The sequence below is a fragment of the Ambystoma mexicanum genome, chromosome 8, assembly GCF_040938575.1.
Source record: "Ambystoma mexicanum isolate Mex_15411 chromosome 8, UKY_AmexF1_1, whole genome shotgun sequence".
Taxonomy (NCBI): domain Eukaryota; kingdom Metazoa; phylum Chordata; class Amphibia; order Caudata; family Ambystomatidae; genus Ambystoma; species Ambystoma mexicanum.
The window spans coordinates 804,883,833-804,900,922 of NC_090929.1; the positions used below are offsets into that span (position 1 = coordinate 804,883,833).

The 17,090-nt window shown below is 45.3% G+C and overlaps 1 protein-coding gene across 26 annotated transcripts in view; it reads left to right on the forward strand.

Moving 5' to 3' along the window:
- Positions 1-17,090, forward strand: part of CAMK2G (calcium/calmodulin dependent protein kinase II gamma) — a 2,374,050-nt gene that overhangs the window by 659,014 nt on the left and 1,697,946 nt on the right. For all 26 annotated transcript variants that reach the window (XM_069610663.1, XM_069610670.1, XM_069610673.1 and 23 more), the window contains exon 5: positions 1,987-2,052. In XM_069610663.1, coding sequence (XP_069466764.1) covers positions 1,987-2,052 — 66 coding nt within the window. The remainder of the gene's footprint in view (positions 1-1,986; positions 2,053-17,090) is intronic.

The window sequence follows — 17,090 nt, forward strand, 5'->3', positions numbered from 1 at the left end:
TATAAGGATTGGGACCTCCCTGAAGACGTGATGGAGGTGTTGCTCTCGGCCTGGCGGCCGGCAACAAAGTTTCTGTACCATTGCCATTGGAGAAAGTTCTGCGACTGGTGCAGAGTTCAGAATGTGGATCCTTTTGAATGCGACATTCCCATGGTTTTGTCTTTTTTGCTTTCTTTGGCCCACAGGGGCTTGCAAGTGGGGACCATTTAAGGTTACCTGGCGGCGCTGTCCATATTTAAGCGCTCGTCTGAAGGGTGTTCCTATTTTAAGACTCCTTTAATTTTGCAGTTTTTGAAAGGGCTCACTAATGTGTTCCCTCCGTCACCTTTTTTGGTGCCAGGTTGGGATTTGAACCTTGTTCTTAAGTTTCTTATGGGTGCTCCGTTTGAGCCTTTACATTCTTGCCGTTTGAGGCTGTTAACTCTGAAAACTGTGTTTTTAGTTGCGGTTACCTCCGCTCGCAGAGTGAGTGAGTGAGTTACAGGCACTTTCAGTTAAGCCACCCTTCACTGTGTTTCACAAGGACAGGTTTGTCCTTAGAGTTCGTCGTCCTTTTCTTCCGAAGGTGGTTTCGGAATATCTTTTGAGCCAGAAGGTTGTTCTTCCGGCGTTCTATCCTCCTCCACATCCTGGTAAGGAAGAGGAGAGGCTCCATAGACTTGATCCTAGGAGAGCGTTGAGCTTTTATATCTCGCGCATGTCCCGGGTCAGAGTGGACGATCAACTTTTCATTGGTTACACTGGAAAGCGTTTGGGACAAGCTGTGACGAAACAGACTTTGTCTCGTTGGATTATTTTAGCTATCTCCGAGTGTTACCGCTTGGCGGGTAAGGACCCTCCGGCTGGCTTGCGGGTCCATTCTACCAGAGGAGTGGCTGCGTCTACTGCCCTGCAGAGGGGAGTTCCTGATCGTCACATCTGTGATGCAGCCACCTGGGCTTCAGTACATACTTTTGTACGTCACTATTCCCTCGATTCCATCAGAGGGCAAGATCTGGCCTTTGGCAAGGCTGTTCTCTATTCCGCAATTTGATTGGGCATGCTAAATTTGTATTCTAAATTCTTTCCCATCTCCTTGCTTGGTACTGCTTTGGGAGTCTGTCATAGATATGGAATACGTCGGAGGACCCAATCCCCTCAAAGAACAAGTTACTTTCTTACCTGGTAATGTTCTTTCGATGGGATGGTCCGACGACGTATTCCATATCGCTCCCTCCCTGCCTTCCCCGCTGCAGAATTTCTTTTGCGATTGCAGCTTGCGTTCAGCAAGGCCTTGTGTGTCTGACTGGCAGAAAACTGGTGGCACACGTTCTGGGAAAAAACTATAACTGAGGCTATGGGCGTCGTGCGTCCTACTTATTAAATCGGGTGACGTCGGCCGTCGGAGGAGGTCCTCGGGGACGGCGCATCGACGTCATCGACTCAGGACACAGGCGCCAAAGATTTTCCGAAGCAGCACAGCTGTGGACATTACCTGTCATACATATGCAATACGTCGTCGGACCATCCCGTCGAAAGAACGTTACCAGGTAAGAAAGTAACTTGTTCTTCTCATGCAGATTAAAGAAAAGGAGGGCTAAATAACCTTTTACAACATGGTAAAAAGGTTGTCTATTAGAATGCTCAACATGAATTGCAAGGCACCTCCAGATCAGACTCCCAATCTCCTCCAGGTCATGCTGTCAGATTATCCATGATATTCTGCAATATATACTAGAGCCCACCTGCTCACCTCTATTGCTTATTATCTCTCACCCTACTTCCTGCCTAATTTAGTTGCCTGCAAATTGATGTGTAAGGTTTGCTAAAATGTCTTTGATTCTTCCAGCATCACTAAACTCAAGGATACTGGACTCCCAAGATATTGGTGCCAAATGATCTGTATTGCTCTATTTGGAAATTAATGAATATTCTGTTGCATTCTCTGGTTATTTCATGTTCTACCTTGCCTGGCTATTAAGACACTTTTACTATATTGGCCTGCAGAGTCACGGGCGGGGAGCTGTTTGAAGACATTGTAGCCAGAGAGTATTACAGTGAAGCAGATGCCAGGTGAGCACACTTTGACTTATTTCATTTGGAGGAGAACCGAAGGACTTTGTTTTCTATGATCCTGAAGGCATGCAATTCCAATATTTGAATTAGTCTTTGCACAAATGTCTTCATGGACCACTCTTTCCGTCTAATTTCTTAATGTCCACTATTGATTAATGCTGAATAGCTCTCGATGTTAGGTGCTATGATTCCACCCATTGGAACGCCCTACCACCACACCTTAGGCAAATTGAATCCCATGGTGCCTTTCGTAAGGCCATCAAAACCAAGCTCTTCGTGTAAACCGGCAGGCCCTAAGTGTACATCCTAAACGATCTGTATGTTTATCTCTGCTAATTTATGTACCATCCCGTATGTAACCTGTAACCAAGACCAATTGTAGGGCGGCTTCTTACAACCCTTAAATAATCCTTCTTACACTCCGTTCAATGCCCTTGGGCTGTAGAGCGCTCTACAAATGTAAAAAAATAAATTTATTCGGATGTCCTACAAGTTAAACAAATGAGCGGGACCGAATCTAGGCCCGTTTGCGTCCAAATACATGAAAAACACAGAAATGTATCTGTATTTCTGCATCTGTTTTTTGTATCAGTTTTATTTTCTTCATATTTTACAATATTATTCAGTACAAAACACACAATCTTTTTTTATGTATATTATATAAATTGATAGAAAAAGCAGACCTTAATTGAAAGACCAACAAATGAATGCAGACTTTTTTCACTTGCGTAATGTAGCATACCAAAAATGGTGTTATGTCTGTGATTAATCCTAAAGGCCAAGACCCCTCTTAGGTGTTCATTACATATTTGGATCAAGTGTTTTAGTGTGCATGTATCATGAGGAGATAATTTGACGCATCATAAACATTCATTCCTTTTGTCATATTTTGTGTCCTGCTTAATGATGTTCTAAATGGGTTTCATGTATCTCTGGGTATACTTAGTGAAATATATAAAGTTCTGAGATCTACCTCAATCTTACTAATATTGACCATGTCCAAAATACAGTTGGAATATGTAGTTGAAGCTTTTTGCAGCCAAGGCATAGCTATTCTTTTTGCAGGTACTAAATAAAGCCAGTAGGCAGCCCATTGTTTCCAATAGAACCTCATGATCAACATTCCAGGTATATACTACCAGTATTCTGTAACATAATGAAGTCCATACCATATGGTAAAAACCTGCATCTGGCAGTTCACATCACGGACATTCGTTAGGTCGCATAGAGTCTACAGTATGAAGTTTTCAGGGAGAGTAATATAATCTCTATTGTAAGCAAACCCTTGGACTAAGCAATCTAATTTTTAGTTTATACCCATATTTCACTCCATTGCTCATCTTCCAAATGATAAGGTAAATCATTCTGCAGTTAACAAAAAGCAGGATCTATAATCTGCTTATGTTTTTGTTGTATATGTGCATACATTTTAGTTCTGATGCTTGTTAATCTGCTTAGAATCACATGCTGTGCATACGGTCGACGACATCCAGTGGTAACCGCAGAGTATTGCATCTTGTCTTTCGAGGATCGAAAGGGGACGTCGGCATAAGCGTGTCTGTAACACCTATCCTTAACGTGACATGTAGTGTACACAAAATCCCTCACCCGAGGAGGTCCCTCGGATAGTTTTTTCTGCCCAGATTACTGGTCGCCCCCATGCGGAGCTCTTACATAGAGATAGTGTTATTGTCATTATTATCGACTTTGTCGTTATTCCCGTTAAGTAACGTCGACTGTTGAATCCTATGAAACAACACCGAAGACTGCTGCAGACTTTCGACACCTGTTGATCCTGGTGGAGCTGCCGGCCTACAAAGTAGGGAGAGTGGGGTCGGGGTGGACATATCCTTTAGAAGTATGCCTTTCCTTTTTCACCCTCTCTGCTCCCTCTGTTTTGTCATCGCTCTAATAGTCTTTCGCTATGGAAAAGACGCCATTTAGATTTTTGTCCTTCGTGCAGGGCATAATCTCCTTGGAAGGACAAGCATGCTCGGTGCACCAATTGTCTGCCCCTCGATCACAACAAAGCGAGTTGCGCGGCCTGTCGACTCCTGTGCCCTAAAACGCTTAAAGAACGCCACTTAAAACGGTGGACAGCCTATGGAATGTTCTAACCCTTCTGTTTCAACCTCGAAAGTGATGGGCGGGGGGGGGGGAACTAGCGACCAGGCCTCCGTGTTGGAAACCATTGACCTAACTGCGGACCGCTCTGTCTGCAACGCCCGTCCCCGCCCCCACCAGGCCTGACGCGAGTCACGCTATGGGTAAAACACCCAGCGACAGGGCCGTACACGATCATAACACCAAACACACAACCCAAGGTTCTACTTCGGCGGCACTGTTGAAGCGTACCAAAGCGCCAACGGAACCGTCAAAATCTTGGACGGGTTCCTCTGTTCGGCAGGATCGGCAGCCTTCCCCGCAACTGCGGCCTGCGACTTGTCAATCCAAAGTAAAGGGCACTAACACTAAAACACGTGGACGTCGAGATGCTCCAGGAGGACACGCAGATGGCCCTTAAGTCCCAGGTAGCGGTAAAATCCACTGCTCAGCCTCCGGTTCACCCCCTGGTTCATCCGGTGGCATTAAAATCCACTGCTCAGCCGCCAGTTTGTCCCATAGGCTTTGAAATCCACCGCTCAGCCTCCGGTTCAGCCGGTAGACTGCCCAGATTCTCAAACCATTGACGATGGCATCGCAAGAATTACTTTCGCAGTTACACTGAAGGAGCGGTCGAAGGAGGCGGCGAAGCACAAAGAACGGCCGAGAGATGTCGAGGGACATGCCACAGTGCCCCCGAACTCCGCCAGTACTACGTTGAGTCCTGTGCCTTTTTCAGGCACATTAGGGGAAACATCTCGATGTGTCACAGCGAAGATGATGAACCCTTTCCTCCCCTGTAACCCTCTAGGCCATCCTCATGAACCAGGGAGAAATTTGAGGGATGTATGGACAGATTAGAAACATTTCTCTTATTCTGAGGCCCTTGTTCCCAAGAGGCCTCAAAGACTTTCCTTCTACTCCTGTATCTAAGTTTCAAAGGACCTTGGAAGATCCACATGAGGAGTTTACTTGTGTCATCACAGATGAGGATGTGATGGCCACTTATGATCAGGATGAAGATGGTACCCTTCTGGAAAACTACAATGTGGATGATCAGACGGGTTTTATGGACAATTGGAAGGACAGCCGTCAAGTTGATGCTCAACCCTGGACATCCCCCACTCCCACCCGGGACCCCGATGTCTCAAACCCGCAGATAAAGGAGGTGCCTTGCTAATGATGGACACTACGATGTACAACGAAGGTTGTCTTAAACTACTGAGAGATGAAGGTACATATATGGTACTTGACAATGACCCCACTATGGATATCAAAGTTATCATTCAAGACTATCGACAAAGCACTTAATTATGATTGGATAGCTGACAAAACCAGCGAATTTCTGATTAAACAATGTCCAACAATTCCGGTGTTGTATGCACTACCTAAAATTCACAAAAATATGCGTGATCCTCCATTCAGACCAATTGCAGCTGGCACTGAGCGCATTTTTCATCCTTTGGCTATATACCTTGACCGAGCTTTGCAGCCTCTAGTGCAACAAACCAAAACTTACCTTAAGGACACTTCTCACTTTTTGCAATTACTGAAAGAGATCAACACTGATGAACCATCACTCATACTGTTCACATTAGATGTTAACAGCTTATACACTTCGGTCCCACATACAGAGGGCATTACAGCATTGGAATGGTTTCTACTCCAACATGAGAACATCAATATACATAAAGAATTCGCCATCAAATTGATTAACATTATCTTATATAACTGTTTCTGCTTCAACAAAAAATATTATTTACAAATTTCAGGAACATCGATGGGCTCATCGGTTGCACCTGCCTTTGCCAACATCTTTATGTATTTTTTTGAAACAACTCATATACTTGACAAAGAACCATGGAAACATAATTTGATTTTCTGGAAGAGATTTATTGATGATATTTTTGGGATCTGGAAAGGTTTTCATGATGAATTACAAAAATTCTTTAACTACCTAACAGTTGTCAGGACACAATACAGTTCACTCTAGAAATTGGCAACCAAACATCCATTTTTTGGACGCCAGTATCTCAAGAATTGATAATACATTCGTGACAGAGATCTACCGAAAACCTAGGGATGTCAATAGTACGCTACATTTCTCGAGTTTTCATCCGAATCACTTGAAACAAAACTTACCATACAGCCAGTGCCTCAGAGTCAAGAGAATAACATCTAGTACGCTCAACTTGGAGCCGAATTTGAAAACATGAAAGACCGATTCAAGAAAAGAGGGTTTCCAGAACAAACACTAAATACCGCTATTGAGCGCACAAGAGGATTGGACAGAGAAGATTTACTCAAAGAAAAACCAAAAAAGGAAAACACTTGACTGATCCATACCCTGAAATACTCGAGCCAAAGTCTCCAAATCAAGAAGATAATACATAAAAATTGGGAATTGATCAAAGCAGATGCAAACGTAAATAAATTATTCCCTGAACCACCAATGCTAGCCTATAAGAGGAAGACATTTTAAGGCTGCACTCATAAAAGCTGAAAAACTGCAAAAATCACATTAGAGATTTCTCACCAAACCGAAACAAGGAACGTTCGACTGCCTAAATTGTCAGCATTGTTCTAACATTCTCAAAGATGACCATATACGCCACCCAAACAGTGGCAGGAAAATAAATCTGAAGGACTACGCAAAATGTGAAAGTAAGCATTTGATATATGCTTTGAAATGCCCATGTGGCAAGTATTATGTGGGCAAGACCACAAGAAAGATCAAAGAAAGACTAACAGAACCTAAATCTAACATCAGAACATGCAATACTAAATCCCCGGTCTACAGACATTTTCAAGAAAACCGACACAACATCTCACAGTTGAGATGGGTGGTCCTAGAAATTGTGAAGTAGTTGCCCAGGGGGCGTGATCTAGCTAAATGCCTGGCTCAAAAAGAACTTGCGTGGATCCATAGATTGGATTCACTGGCACCATTAGGGCTCAATGAGGAATTTTATTTGGGTCCATTTCTTTAAAAAAGGTGAATTGAGAGTGAAATTACCTTCACACACATGCTGCAACATCAAAGAAGTTGTGCATAATATTCAATTGTGTTCTATTCAAGTGTCCCTCTTTCGACTTTACTAGATTGTGAGCTTAAAGCAAGACAGGGATATACCATCTCCAGTTGCTAGCATGTTTTAATCATGAAATAGCCCGTGACTACATGCATAATAGGTTGCTTCATTGAAGCATTCTTTTTCGAATTTATCAGTTATCCCGGTCACCAGCAAGGGATAAAATATACACAACCATTGTAATCGGGCTGTATAATAGAGCGTCCAACACTATTTCATTTGTCATTTTGGCAGGCCCATGGGTTACTCCCTACCTCTTACTGGCATCAGATTTCCAGAGCTTACTCTTGGTTCCTCAGGAACATCCCATTAATATTTCATTTCTAGCTAGTTTTCTCCTTCACCTTTCTATTATTTTTTCTTAATTATTGTTCATTGTTCTAAATTTCTTCTATTGCTAAAAACGCCAGAGGGCGCTTTTCTAACTACTCGAACGTGTTCATATATTCTACTATTTTTCGTGAAGCATTCCATGTTTTATCTAAGAGATTGCATTTTGCGCACGCACATTTACATGTGATAATTCAACTTTCTTGTGATATATGGCCTGACCGCATACGAGGTACTGATCACTGTAATAAATATTCATTACATCTCTTGACGGCTTGTGCCTTTGGCATCACGCACTATTTCAGATGGACGCACGCGTGCTGGTACCTCACAATGTTTACATTGTGACGTACAGCGATGCGTCATACGCCTCCTCGAAAGAATGCCATACTACGGCATTACATTCATTGCACAGTATATAAAGTCTCGCTATCCCGTTCATTGTATCCGGGACGAGACTGAGCGATCCAGGGGAGACCTTGTGCATACACTTCCCAGTAAGTTTGAGGGGATGAGCTTATTCCCAACCTCTTTTCTACTAAATGTATGCCTTTTGACCCTTTTTTAACTATGGGTATTTCGATTATTTCCAGGAGACCAATTTGTGGCTCCTTGGACTCCGCTTGTAGTGGCTGTCCGACTCTCTTTAATCACTCTAAACTTCGGAAGAGCTTGGTGCTCGGTAGTGACTTGCTCATATTGATTTATGGTAAGCAGCCTTGTACTTACCTCTGATAACTACGCACTGGTATTCATTATTTTCTAAAAAAATTCTTGGTTGTTTACTTATGTTTTAGGACTTCTTTATCCTTCTTGCCTACCTGAGCTGCATGAGCCAGTATTATTGACTGCTGTAGAACTTTAAACCCTCTTCTGGTTCTACCGAGGACCCCTGGGTAAGCAGCCACCATAGTATTAGGTTGGAGATATATCTACCCTTTTAAGCGTTGAATGAGTACACAGTTAGTGATCCCATGACTATCGATGGCAAACAGGAAATGTTGATGGGTTGTTCTGAAAATGCAACATACAGGATAAGTGATTGTTCACTTGATGATGAAAATCATGAATGTATGACATACGGATAGATCAATACATGTGAAGATGTTTTAGTTATCATTTATCATATTTTTTGGACTTTTTCATAAAAATATGCAGACCGACTAGTCTGGAATTTCATTTACATGAAGATATGAATAATCTTTGTTTGCTGTTTGTAAAGATTGTATGTTTAGCAGCAATGCATACTAATGAGTACTATTTAAATAAGAATTTTTCAGAGATTTTCATGAAAAATAATTGTGATTTGCCCCTGAAGAAGTGACTATTCACGAAACGTGTTGGGCCAAAAATAAAAATCAAGTTTTATGAAACTTCTTGTGTATCTAAAATCATTGTGATGTGCATTACAATTGGTGTGTAGATGTATGTTCACACCTAATGTTGATTGTATCCAAAGACATGAAAACATTTTCTTTCTTTTAAAAGAGAGCTTAAACTATTAATTGTTTATTCCTTTACAAACTAGGACTCTTAATCGAGCCACTTTTATAGAGTGCAGAGGACGGGAGTTCCCATATACGGAAACTTATCATCTTGTCTCATAGATTCCTCCCCTCCACTCCGGCAAGCCTCCCCAGTGGACGACCAGATGGCGTTCAACGCCATCTTGAAGGCGGCAGACCAATTTCAGATCGCTCTCAAGAGGCTTTACCAGATTCTGATTTTGTGGAGGATGTACTCGAACAAAAACCTCTGGCCAGCCAGTCCATCCCTTTGTTGAACTCAATCAAGTGGAGATTGGCACCGTCCTTGTTGACGCCAGACCAGGGCGGTGAACCCTGGGGTGGAGAAGCTGTTTCGGCCTTCTCCGACCGACCCTGCCTACATCAAGGGTTATGCCACTCCAGATTCTTTAGTGCTTACCACTTCTTGAAAACGGGCTGGTGTTCGCCTGTCTACAGGAGAGGTACCACCTGATAAGGAGTCCAAAAGACTTTATGCGCTGGGAAAAAGGTAACAACTACTGCTGCGTTTTCCACCCGTATATGATATGGCATTTATAACACGCCTATACACAAGTGTATCAAGGCACAGTGAGGCAAAGGAGGGGGAACGAAGGGAGGACAGCCAAGGATCCTACTAGGCCAGGTGTCATTCATATCGCGCAAGTGCGTGGGATGGGGGAAGGGGGAAAGTGCGGGGGGAAGGAAGGTGGGACAGTGCAGTACATGTGCATAGAATAATAAGTAAAAGTAACGGCCAGCAGGTGACAAGTGCAAAGGTAAGTGCAGATCAGATGTCAAGTGCTGGTAGTAGGACTGTAGGGGATAAATAAACAGTCATCAAGTGCAGGGGTTGCCAGGCTCTGTGTGTGTGTGTGTGTGTGTGTGTGTCTGCAAGGGAGAGGAGGAGAAAAGACAGAAGCAAAGAGAAAGGTTTTGAGGTGCTTCCGGAACCGGCGATGGTTCTCCTCCAGTTTCAGGGAGGCTGTTCCAGAGGGAGGCCCCAGCCGAAGAAAGAGATCTACCACTCACTCGTTGCTTGGAGAAGCGACTGACCCTAAGGGAGTTAAAGGCGGTTGAGCGAAGAGCCCGAGAAGAAAGATATTTAGGAAGAGAGACTTGAAGGTATTGGGCGCAGAAGGCCTTGTGGACAATGCAGAGGGTTTTGAACTTGATCCTCGCAGCCACTGGGAGCCAGTGCAGAGATTTCAGTCCTTGAGAGATGCGATCCCTGGGCTTGAGGCCAAGGGCAAGTCTCGCAGTCCTGTTCTGGATAAGTTGCAGAGGGCAGAGAGTAGAGGCAGGCAGATTTAGAAAGAGGCTGTTGCAGTAGTCCAGCCTAGCGAGAACCAGAGCTCTGGAGACAGCGAGCTTCTGAGGGAAGGATTGGAAAGGTAGAATACCTCTACGGAGATGCAGCTGGTAGTGTGACTTAGAGACGTCAGATATGTGAGGAGAGAAGGAGGAGTAGAGTGTAGCGTCGAAGATGACAGAGGTTTTTAGCCTCGCAGTTAAGATATACCTAGGTATAGCAAATAACGCCACACTATTGGCCAGCTATGCAGACGTCCAGTGGAACCTTCTTCAAGAAGGCCTTCAAGAAGTGCCAGAACCTACACGGACCAAGTTGCTCGCCATAGTTTCCGAAGGTAAGCAGGTGAACCAGAATGTGCTCAGAAACACTCTGGACGCTGCCGAGACAGCAGGGAGAACCCTGGCACAAGGTATCTTGCTCAAGAGACATGCATGGCTGAGGAACTCCGGTTTCAAGCCAGAGACCCAAGCAGCACTGATTAACAAACCCGTTGAGGAGACCAACCTGTTTGGCAAGGCAGTGGACGATGCTCTTGAAACAGCCAAGAAAGAACATGAAACACTCAAATCCCTTCTACAAATTACCCAGAAACCCTCTCCTCAGAGAGGAAGCGGCTCCCGTCGGGCCTTTGGTGGGCAAACTCGTTTTCCCCAGAACCAGTATAATGCAGGATACAACTGGAATTCGGGACAAGGGGCTAATACCTCCACAGTTTATCCACCCAGAGGACAGAAGTGTGGGAATGGTTGAGGACGAGGTTCCTACCACAGAGGTGCTGCGGCCTCTGGTCAAATGACCCGTGTATCCAGGTCCCCTCCAATGCCACCCTGGTCGGGGGCACATAACATCTTTACCTACTGCATGGGAGGGGGGGGGATAACAGACCAGTGGGTTCTCAAAACGGTTGCCCACGTGTACTGTATAGAATTTGCCAGATTACCCCAATTCAGACCGCCACAACCAAGATGCCTGACCACCTGCAAATCCTACTGCAAGAGGTGCAGACCCTTCTAGGAAAGGACGTCATGGAAGTTGTCCCTATTCTACAGGTAAACAAGGGTATTTATTCAGTGTACTTCCTTGTACCCAAAAAGGATCTCACGATGCGCCATGTACTACACTTGCGCCCAGCGAACAAGTTTGTCAAACCTCAAAAGTTTCATATGGTCACTGTTGAAACAGGGGGATTAATGGCAACACTGGACATGAAAGATGCATACTTTCATATTTCAATGCTTCCAGCGCACAGAAAATACCTAAGGTTCATGATAGAGGACAAGCACCATCAGATCAAGTTACTCCTCTTCAGCATTGCCTCGGCACCAAGGGTGTTTACAAAGGTACTGACAGTAGTGGCACCACACCTGCACAGACTATCCGTCCCGGTTTGCCCATACCTCGACGACTGGCTCATAACAGGGGAGTCCTACGAAACATGCCTATTGATCACTCCGACGACAATAGACCTCTTATTCAGTCTGGGATTCTGCATCAACAAGAAGAAATCAAGCCTAGACCCCAGTCAAGTCAAACAGTTTATAGGGGCTCTTATTTGGACAAAAGACAGCCTTGTCTTCCCCTCCAACAAGAGGGTTCAAAACATACTGTTTCAGAGTCCTCAATATGTAGCCAGTCGGGAAGTGACGGTACGCAAGGCCATGCGACTGTTAGGGATGATGGCGTCCTGCATTTACTTAGTTCCTCACGCGTGCCTGCGTCCCATGCAAGAGTGGCTCAACAGCCAGTGGTGTCAGGCCAGTGGACAATGGGAAGATATGGTAGTTGTCTCGCCAGCCCTCGTTCTCCCTCTGCAGTGGTGGTCGAGGGAAAACCTCTTGAAGGGGAAAAACCTTCACCAGCCACGCAGTAGAAACACTCTCGCGAACGACTCATCTCTCATGGGGTCAGGGGCTCACCTGCTTCAGCAGACGGCGCACGACGTGTGTTCCCCACAAGTAGCGTCCAACCACATAAATCTGTTGGGGCTATTAGCGGTATTCAAAGTACTGAAAGCCTTTCAGACGCAGTTACAGGCTATCCAATCTGTCCCAAAATATTTGGATATGGGCTCTCAAACACAGGATGTTCCTGTTGTCCCAACACGTTCCAGGGGAACTACATTTTCTGGCAGACTTGCTCAGCAGAGATTTCCCACTGCCCGTAGAGTTCGAATGGCCACTACGCGAAGACAGTCTTCAACATTTTCGCAGAATGGAGTTTCCCAAAGATAAACCTGTTTGCAACTCTGGAGAACGCTCAATGCCAAGATTACGCCTCCAGGTACACACAAAACCGATCCAAGGTGAAGGGGTTCTGGATAGCATGGTCAGGGAAACTTGTTTATGCTTCCCCCGCCCCTCCCTCCCCCGACTCCCTTACTCAACAAGATTGTGCACAAGATGCACTGGGAACCAGTCGCCATGATATTGGTGGCCCCCATGTGGGCCTGCCAACCCTGGTTCTCATCTGATGGAGATGCCCTCTCCCCTCCTATGAAACTGCCCTGCCCGTACAAAATGTTATCTCAGGACAGGGGAGAAACACTGCACCCATGCCCGCAAACTCTGAAATTGGCGGCCTGGCTCCTGAGGTCCTAGAGTTCTGACACCTTCAATGCCCTCAGAGATGTATGGACATACTCAGGCAAGCAAGAAAACCCAACACCCAATATTGCTATTCCGGTAAATGGAAATGCTTTGTTATCTGGTGTAATGCCAAAGGCGTCAATCTCATTGACTGCTCTCCTACTCACATTGTATTGTACCTGACCCACTTACTGGATTCAGGCCTGGTTTTTAATTCCCTAAAGGTTCACCAAGCTTCTCTCTCAGCCTACACTACGTCACAGCAAAAGGTGTTGTGGTAGAAAATACCAGTTATCAAGGCTTTCATGGAAGGGGCTAAAAGGATTCATCTCCCCAATTTTTAACCCAGCTCCCGGATGGGACTTAAATGTGGTTCTGATTAGACTCATGGGGTCCCCCTTTGAGCCTATGCACAAGGCAAGTCTAAAAGACGTTATCTATAAGATAGCCTTCCTAGTGGCTATCACTTCTATTAAAAGGGTTGGTTCAGTACTAAACCCTTTCGTTACTGTTCAGAGATAAGGGGGTTCTGCACACTCACTCTCGATTTGCGCCTACATTTTTTTCCTTCTTCCACATGAACCAGTCAATAGAACTGCCCACTTTCTTCCACAACCCCACTAACATGGCTGAAAGAAGCCTACACACGTTAGATGTGCGAAGGGCAGTCATGTTTTACTTGGAAAGAACACCACCACTGAGGAAAACAAAACAACTTTTTTTTTTTTTTGTTTGTGGCTGCTGGCAGAGAAGGGGATCCTGTCTCTAAGTCTACTATCTCAAGGTGGATAGTCGAATGCATCACACTTTGTTACAGTCTTGCTAAGAGAGAACGGCCCTTCAAACCTAGAGCACATTCTTCTCGAGGCACTGGGGCTTCCATAGCATTCATTGCAAATGTCCCCCTAGAGTCCATTTGCAAAGCGGGAACCTGGAGTTCTGTACACACCTTTACAAAACACTATTGCCTAGGCACTCATTCTAGGTCTGATTCTCAGGTGGGACAAGCAGTACGAACACATCTTTTCACTACTGTTCCTTCTCACAACCCACCTCCAACTCCGGGTACTGCTCTCTAGTCTATGCACAGCGTGTGATTCTAAGCAGATTAACAAGCATCATAAAACACGCATTACTCTCCGTAATAGTATTTCTGATGATTGTATCTGCTTAAATTCACATGCACCCATCCTTTCTCCCCGTTCGGGTGGAAGGAACATGGACGTCTTACTGCTTTCTCTCTTTTATGTACTCGCTCACGTTAACCTTGAGCTCCCTCATGGCAGAAAAATACAATCGGAGGGACCTCGGCGCGTGGGGGATTTTGGGTACACGACACGTTACGTTGGGGATAGTGTTACAGACACGCCTATGCCGATGTCCCCTTTCGATCCTCGAAAGACGAGATGCAATACTCTGCGGTTACCACTGGAAGTCGGACCATATGCACAGCATGTGAATCCAAGCAGATACAAATATCAGAAATGCTATTACAGTGAGTAATGCATGTCATATCAGGCTAGTGCATCAGTTACCATCTTGACGATGTCTGATAGTGGTGGTCTAGGAAATTCCTCCTACTTGCACTTATCTGTAGCTCTGTCTGTTCGGTCGGGATATTAGGCATCCTTGGGACTCTTGGGAGAAAACCACCCAGAATAATTCACCATCTGCAAGTAGTTTCTCCATTAAATAAATAAACCAATACGAAGACCATGTAATCCGAAGGGTAAGATGTAACGCCATATTTTGAGATTTCCAGCATTCCCAGGATTGAGAGAATAACTGAACTATTTCCCAAACGGATGCCACTCCTAATGCCTTGACTAACTGCATTCAGATCTTGTGGGAGGAGTGTGTTGCCACTCAACACGGTTGCTAAGCAACCAGGTCTAGCCAGGAATCGCTCCACATGCACACATGTTTCTTGTCAATTCTGACCAAAAAGTCACAAATTGCACCAAATGCCCAGAATTACTAATTACCCACACTCCTACGGCTGCGCGACAAAATCACATTGCATCATTGGAGGTCTCCCCACTCATATTAAGTTCATAATTAGGCTAGTGCATGTAGTTAAAGACTCTTTAGGAAGGGAAGAAAGATCGGCAATGCTTGAAATCAGTAAATCATCTTGAATAGGACAATCATTTTAGCAGCAGCTGCTCTTCCTGCAAGTAATATCATCAAATTAGTCCATCTTCTTACTTTGCGCTGAAGCTTTGAGGTCACTAGAGTATAGTTTTGTGGGACTGCGGTGTCAACACTACTGTTTACTTTAATAGTTCAGTCAGAGCACCACTTGACATTCCAATGTATTGTTTCTAACTGCTTCTTCAGGCTAGTCGGTCGCTGTCAGGCTCGGCTGCTGTCTCTCTTGGTCCGGTCAGGCTTGGCCGCTGTCTCGGTCGCTCTCTCGCTTGGTCGGTCTGTCTTGCGCTCTCTGCTTGTCGTGCGCTTCCTCCCAGCCAGAAGATGGCGTAATCCATTGGTACTGTGCTTTTATTAGGTATTTTTTGAGCGCGGACCTAGCTTCGGGAAGCAACAGAATGCATTATAATTGGTGGAAGAACACAGTGAGGGGAGCATAGGCAAGAGGAGTAGGTAGCTAACTGGGGAATTGGCAGCTTGGGGTGGGGGAGTGCACAGTGTGTGGACTTAGGTGTTAAGCAGGAGCCATTCATTGAAGAGGAAGTTGTTGAGCTCTTTCCTGAACTGTAGAAGTGATGATGAAAGTCTGTTGATGGGGAGGAGATTCCAAAGCCTTGGAGCGGCATACACAGATCAGGCTAGTCTTATAGTTCTTTACTTCCTGCACTGTCGGAATTAATGTCTGCACATTTCCTTCTACTTCTGGTGGATCGCAGGCCTCTTGAGATGCTAAGTTTCTCAATGTTGTAGCTTTGGAACTTCAGGATAACAGGTTTGTAGATGATGCAACAGGATTTGAAGATGATTCGGGCTTGGGGAGTCAGTGCAGTTCGATGAGGGTCTTGCTGCACCATGCAGGACACATTTTAGGGGTGCCTGGGTATTTGCCCGAAGGCCTTTCAAAAAGGTATTGGCACCATCCAGGTGGGAGAGGACCAAGGCTTGGAGAGTGGGTCTGAAATTGTTTACTGGGATTAAGGGCTTGATTCTCCATAGGAGAGAAAGTTGGTATCGAGCCGTGTGGTTTCTTTGCGATGTGCTGGTAGGTCGTGAGGTGTCTGTTGATCCTAAGGGTCATAGCAGAGGTGGACCATCTGGGGTGTGAATCCCTTGAGGTCTGGATGTCCGGGTATTCAGTGTTGCTCAGCAGTAGGAATTCCTTCTTGGAGTGGTTGAGCTTCAGGTAAGCACCGAACGTCTAGGACTGGATCAATGTGAGGCAGGCCTTGAGCCTGTGGATGTTCCCAGGCCCTCTGCACGGCACTCTTCTTATTTCATCTCTAAAACTCACGACATCCTGTCCTCTCTTATCCTTTCCCCTTCCTCCCGCTGCTCCCTGCTCTTCCTCTGGCCCTTCTGCCACCTCTCTTCCCTCTTCTGCCTTTCCCCTTTTCTCCCGAGACGAAGTTTCTAGACAAGTTCGATCTATGAAAGTCTTGTCAACACAGGTTCATCCCTGTTCCTCCAAAACCATAAAGGACCACATTGGCTCTCTGGCTCCTGCTCTGCGGACTTCTGCAGCCACTCCATTGCCACGGTTTATGGTCTTTCCATCGAAAACTTTCCAACTAAAGTTTTTGCATCGAAAATTATCAATCAAAAAATGTTGCATCAAATGCATTTGTTTGTATCTGCCGCCTTCTGGAAGAACTTGACCTTGATGTCCTCGGTCTCACCGAGACATGGTTCACGGCCAGCTCTGTCACTAGCTTTGACACGCTCCTCCCTGACGGCTACAAGATTCTCTCCGCGGCCAGGTCCAAACGCGCTGGAGGGGGTGTAGCTCTGATCTTCCCAGAGTGGATTCCTGCCTCTGTCACTCCTACACAGGCCTACTCCTCTTTTGAATGCATCTTCTGCAGGCTCTCTATCTCCCCTAACTATTCCCTTACTGTGGCTACTATCTATCGGCCACCTGGTCAGATCTCCTCCTTCCTCTCTGAGTGGGCGGACC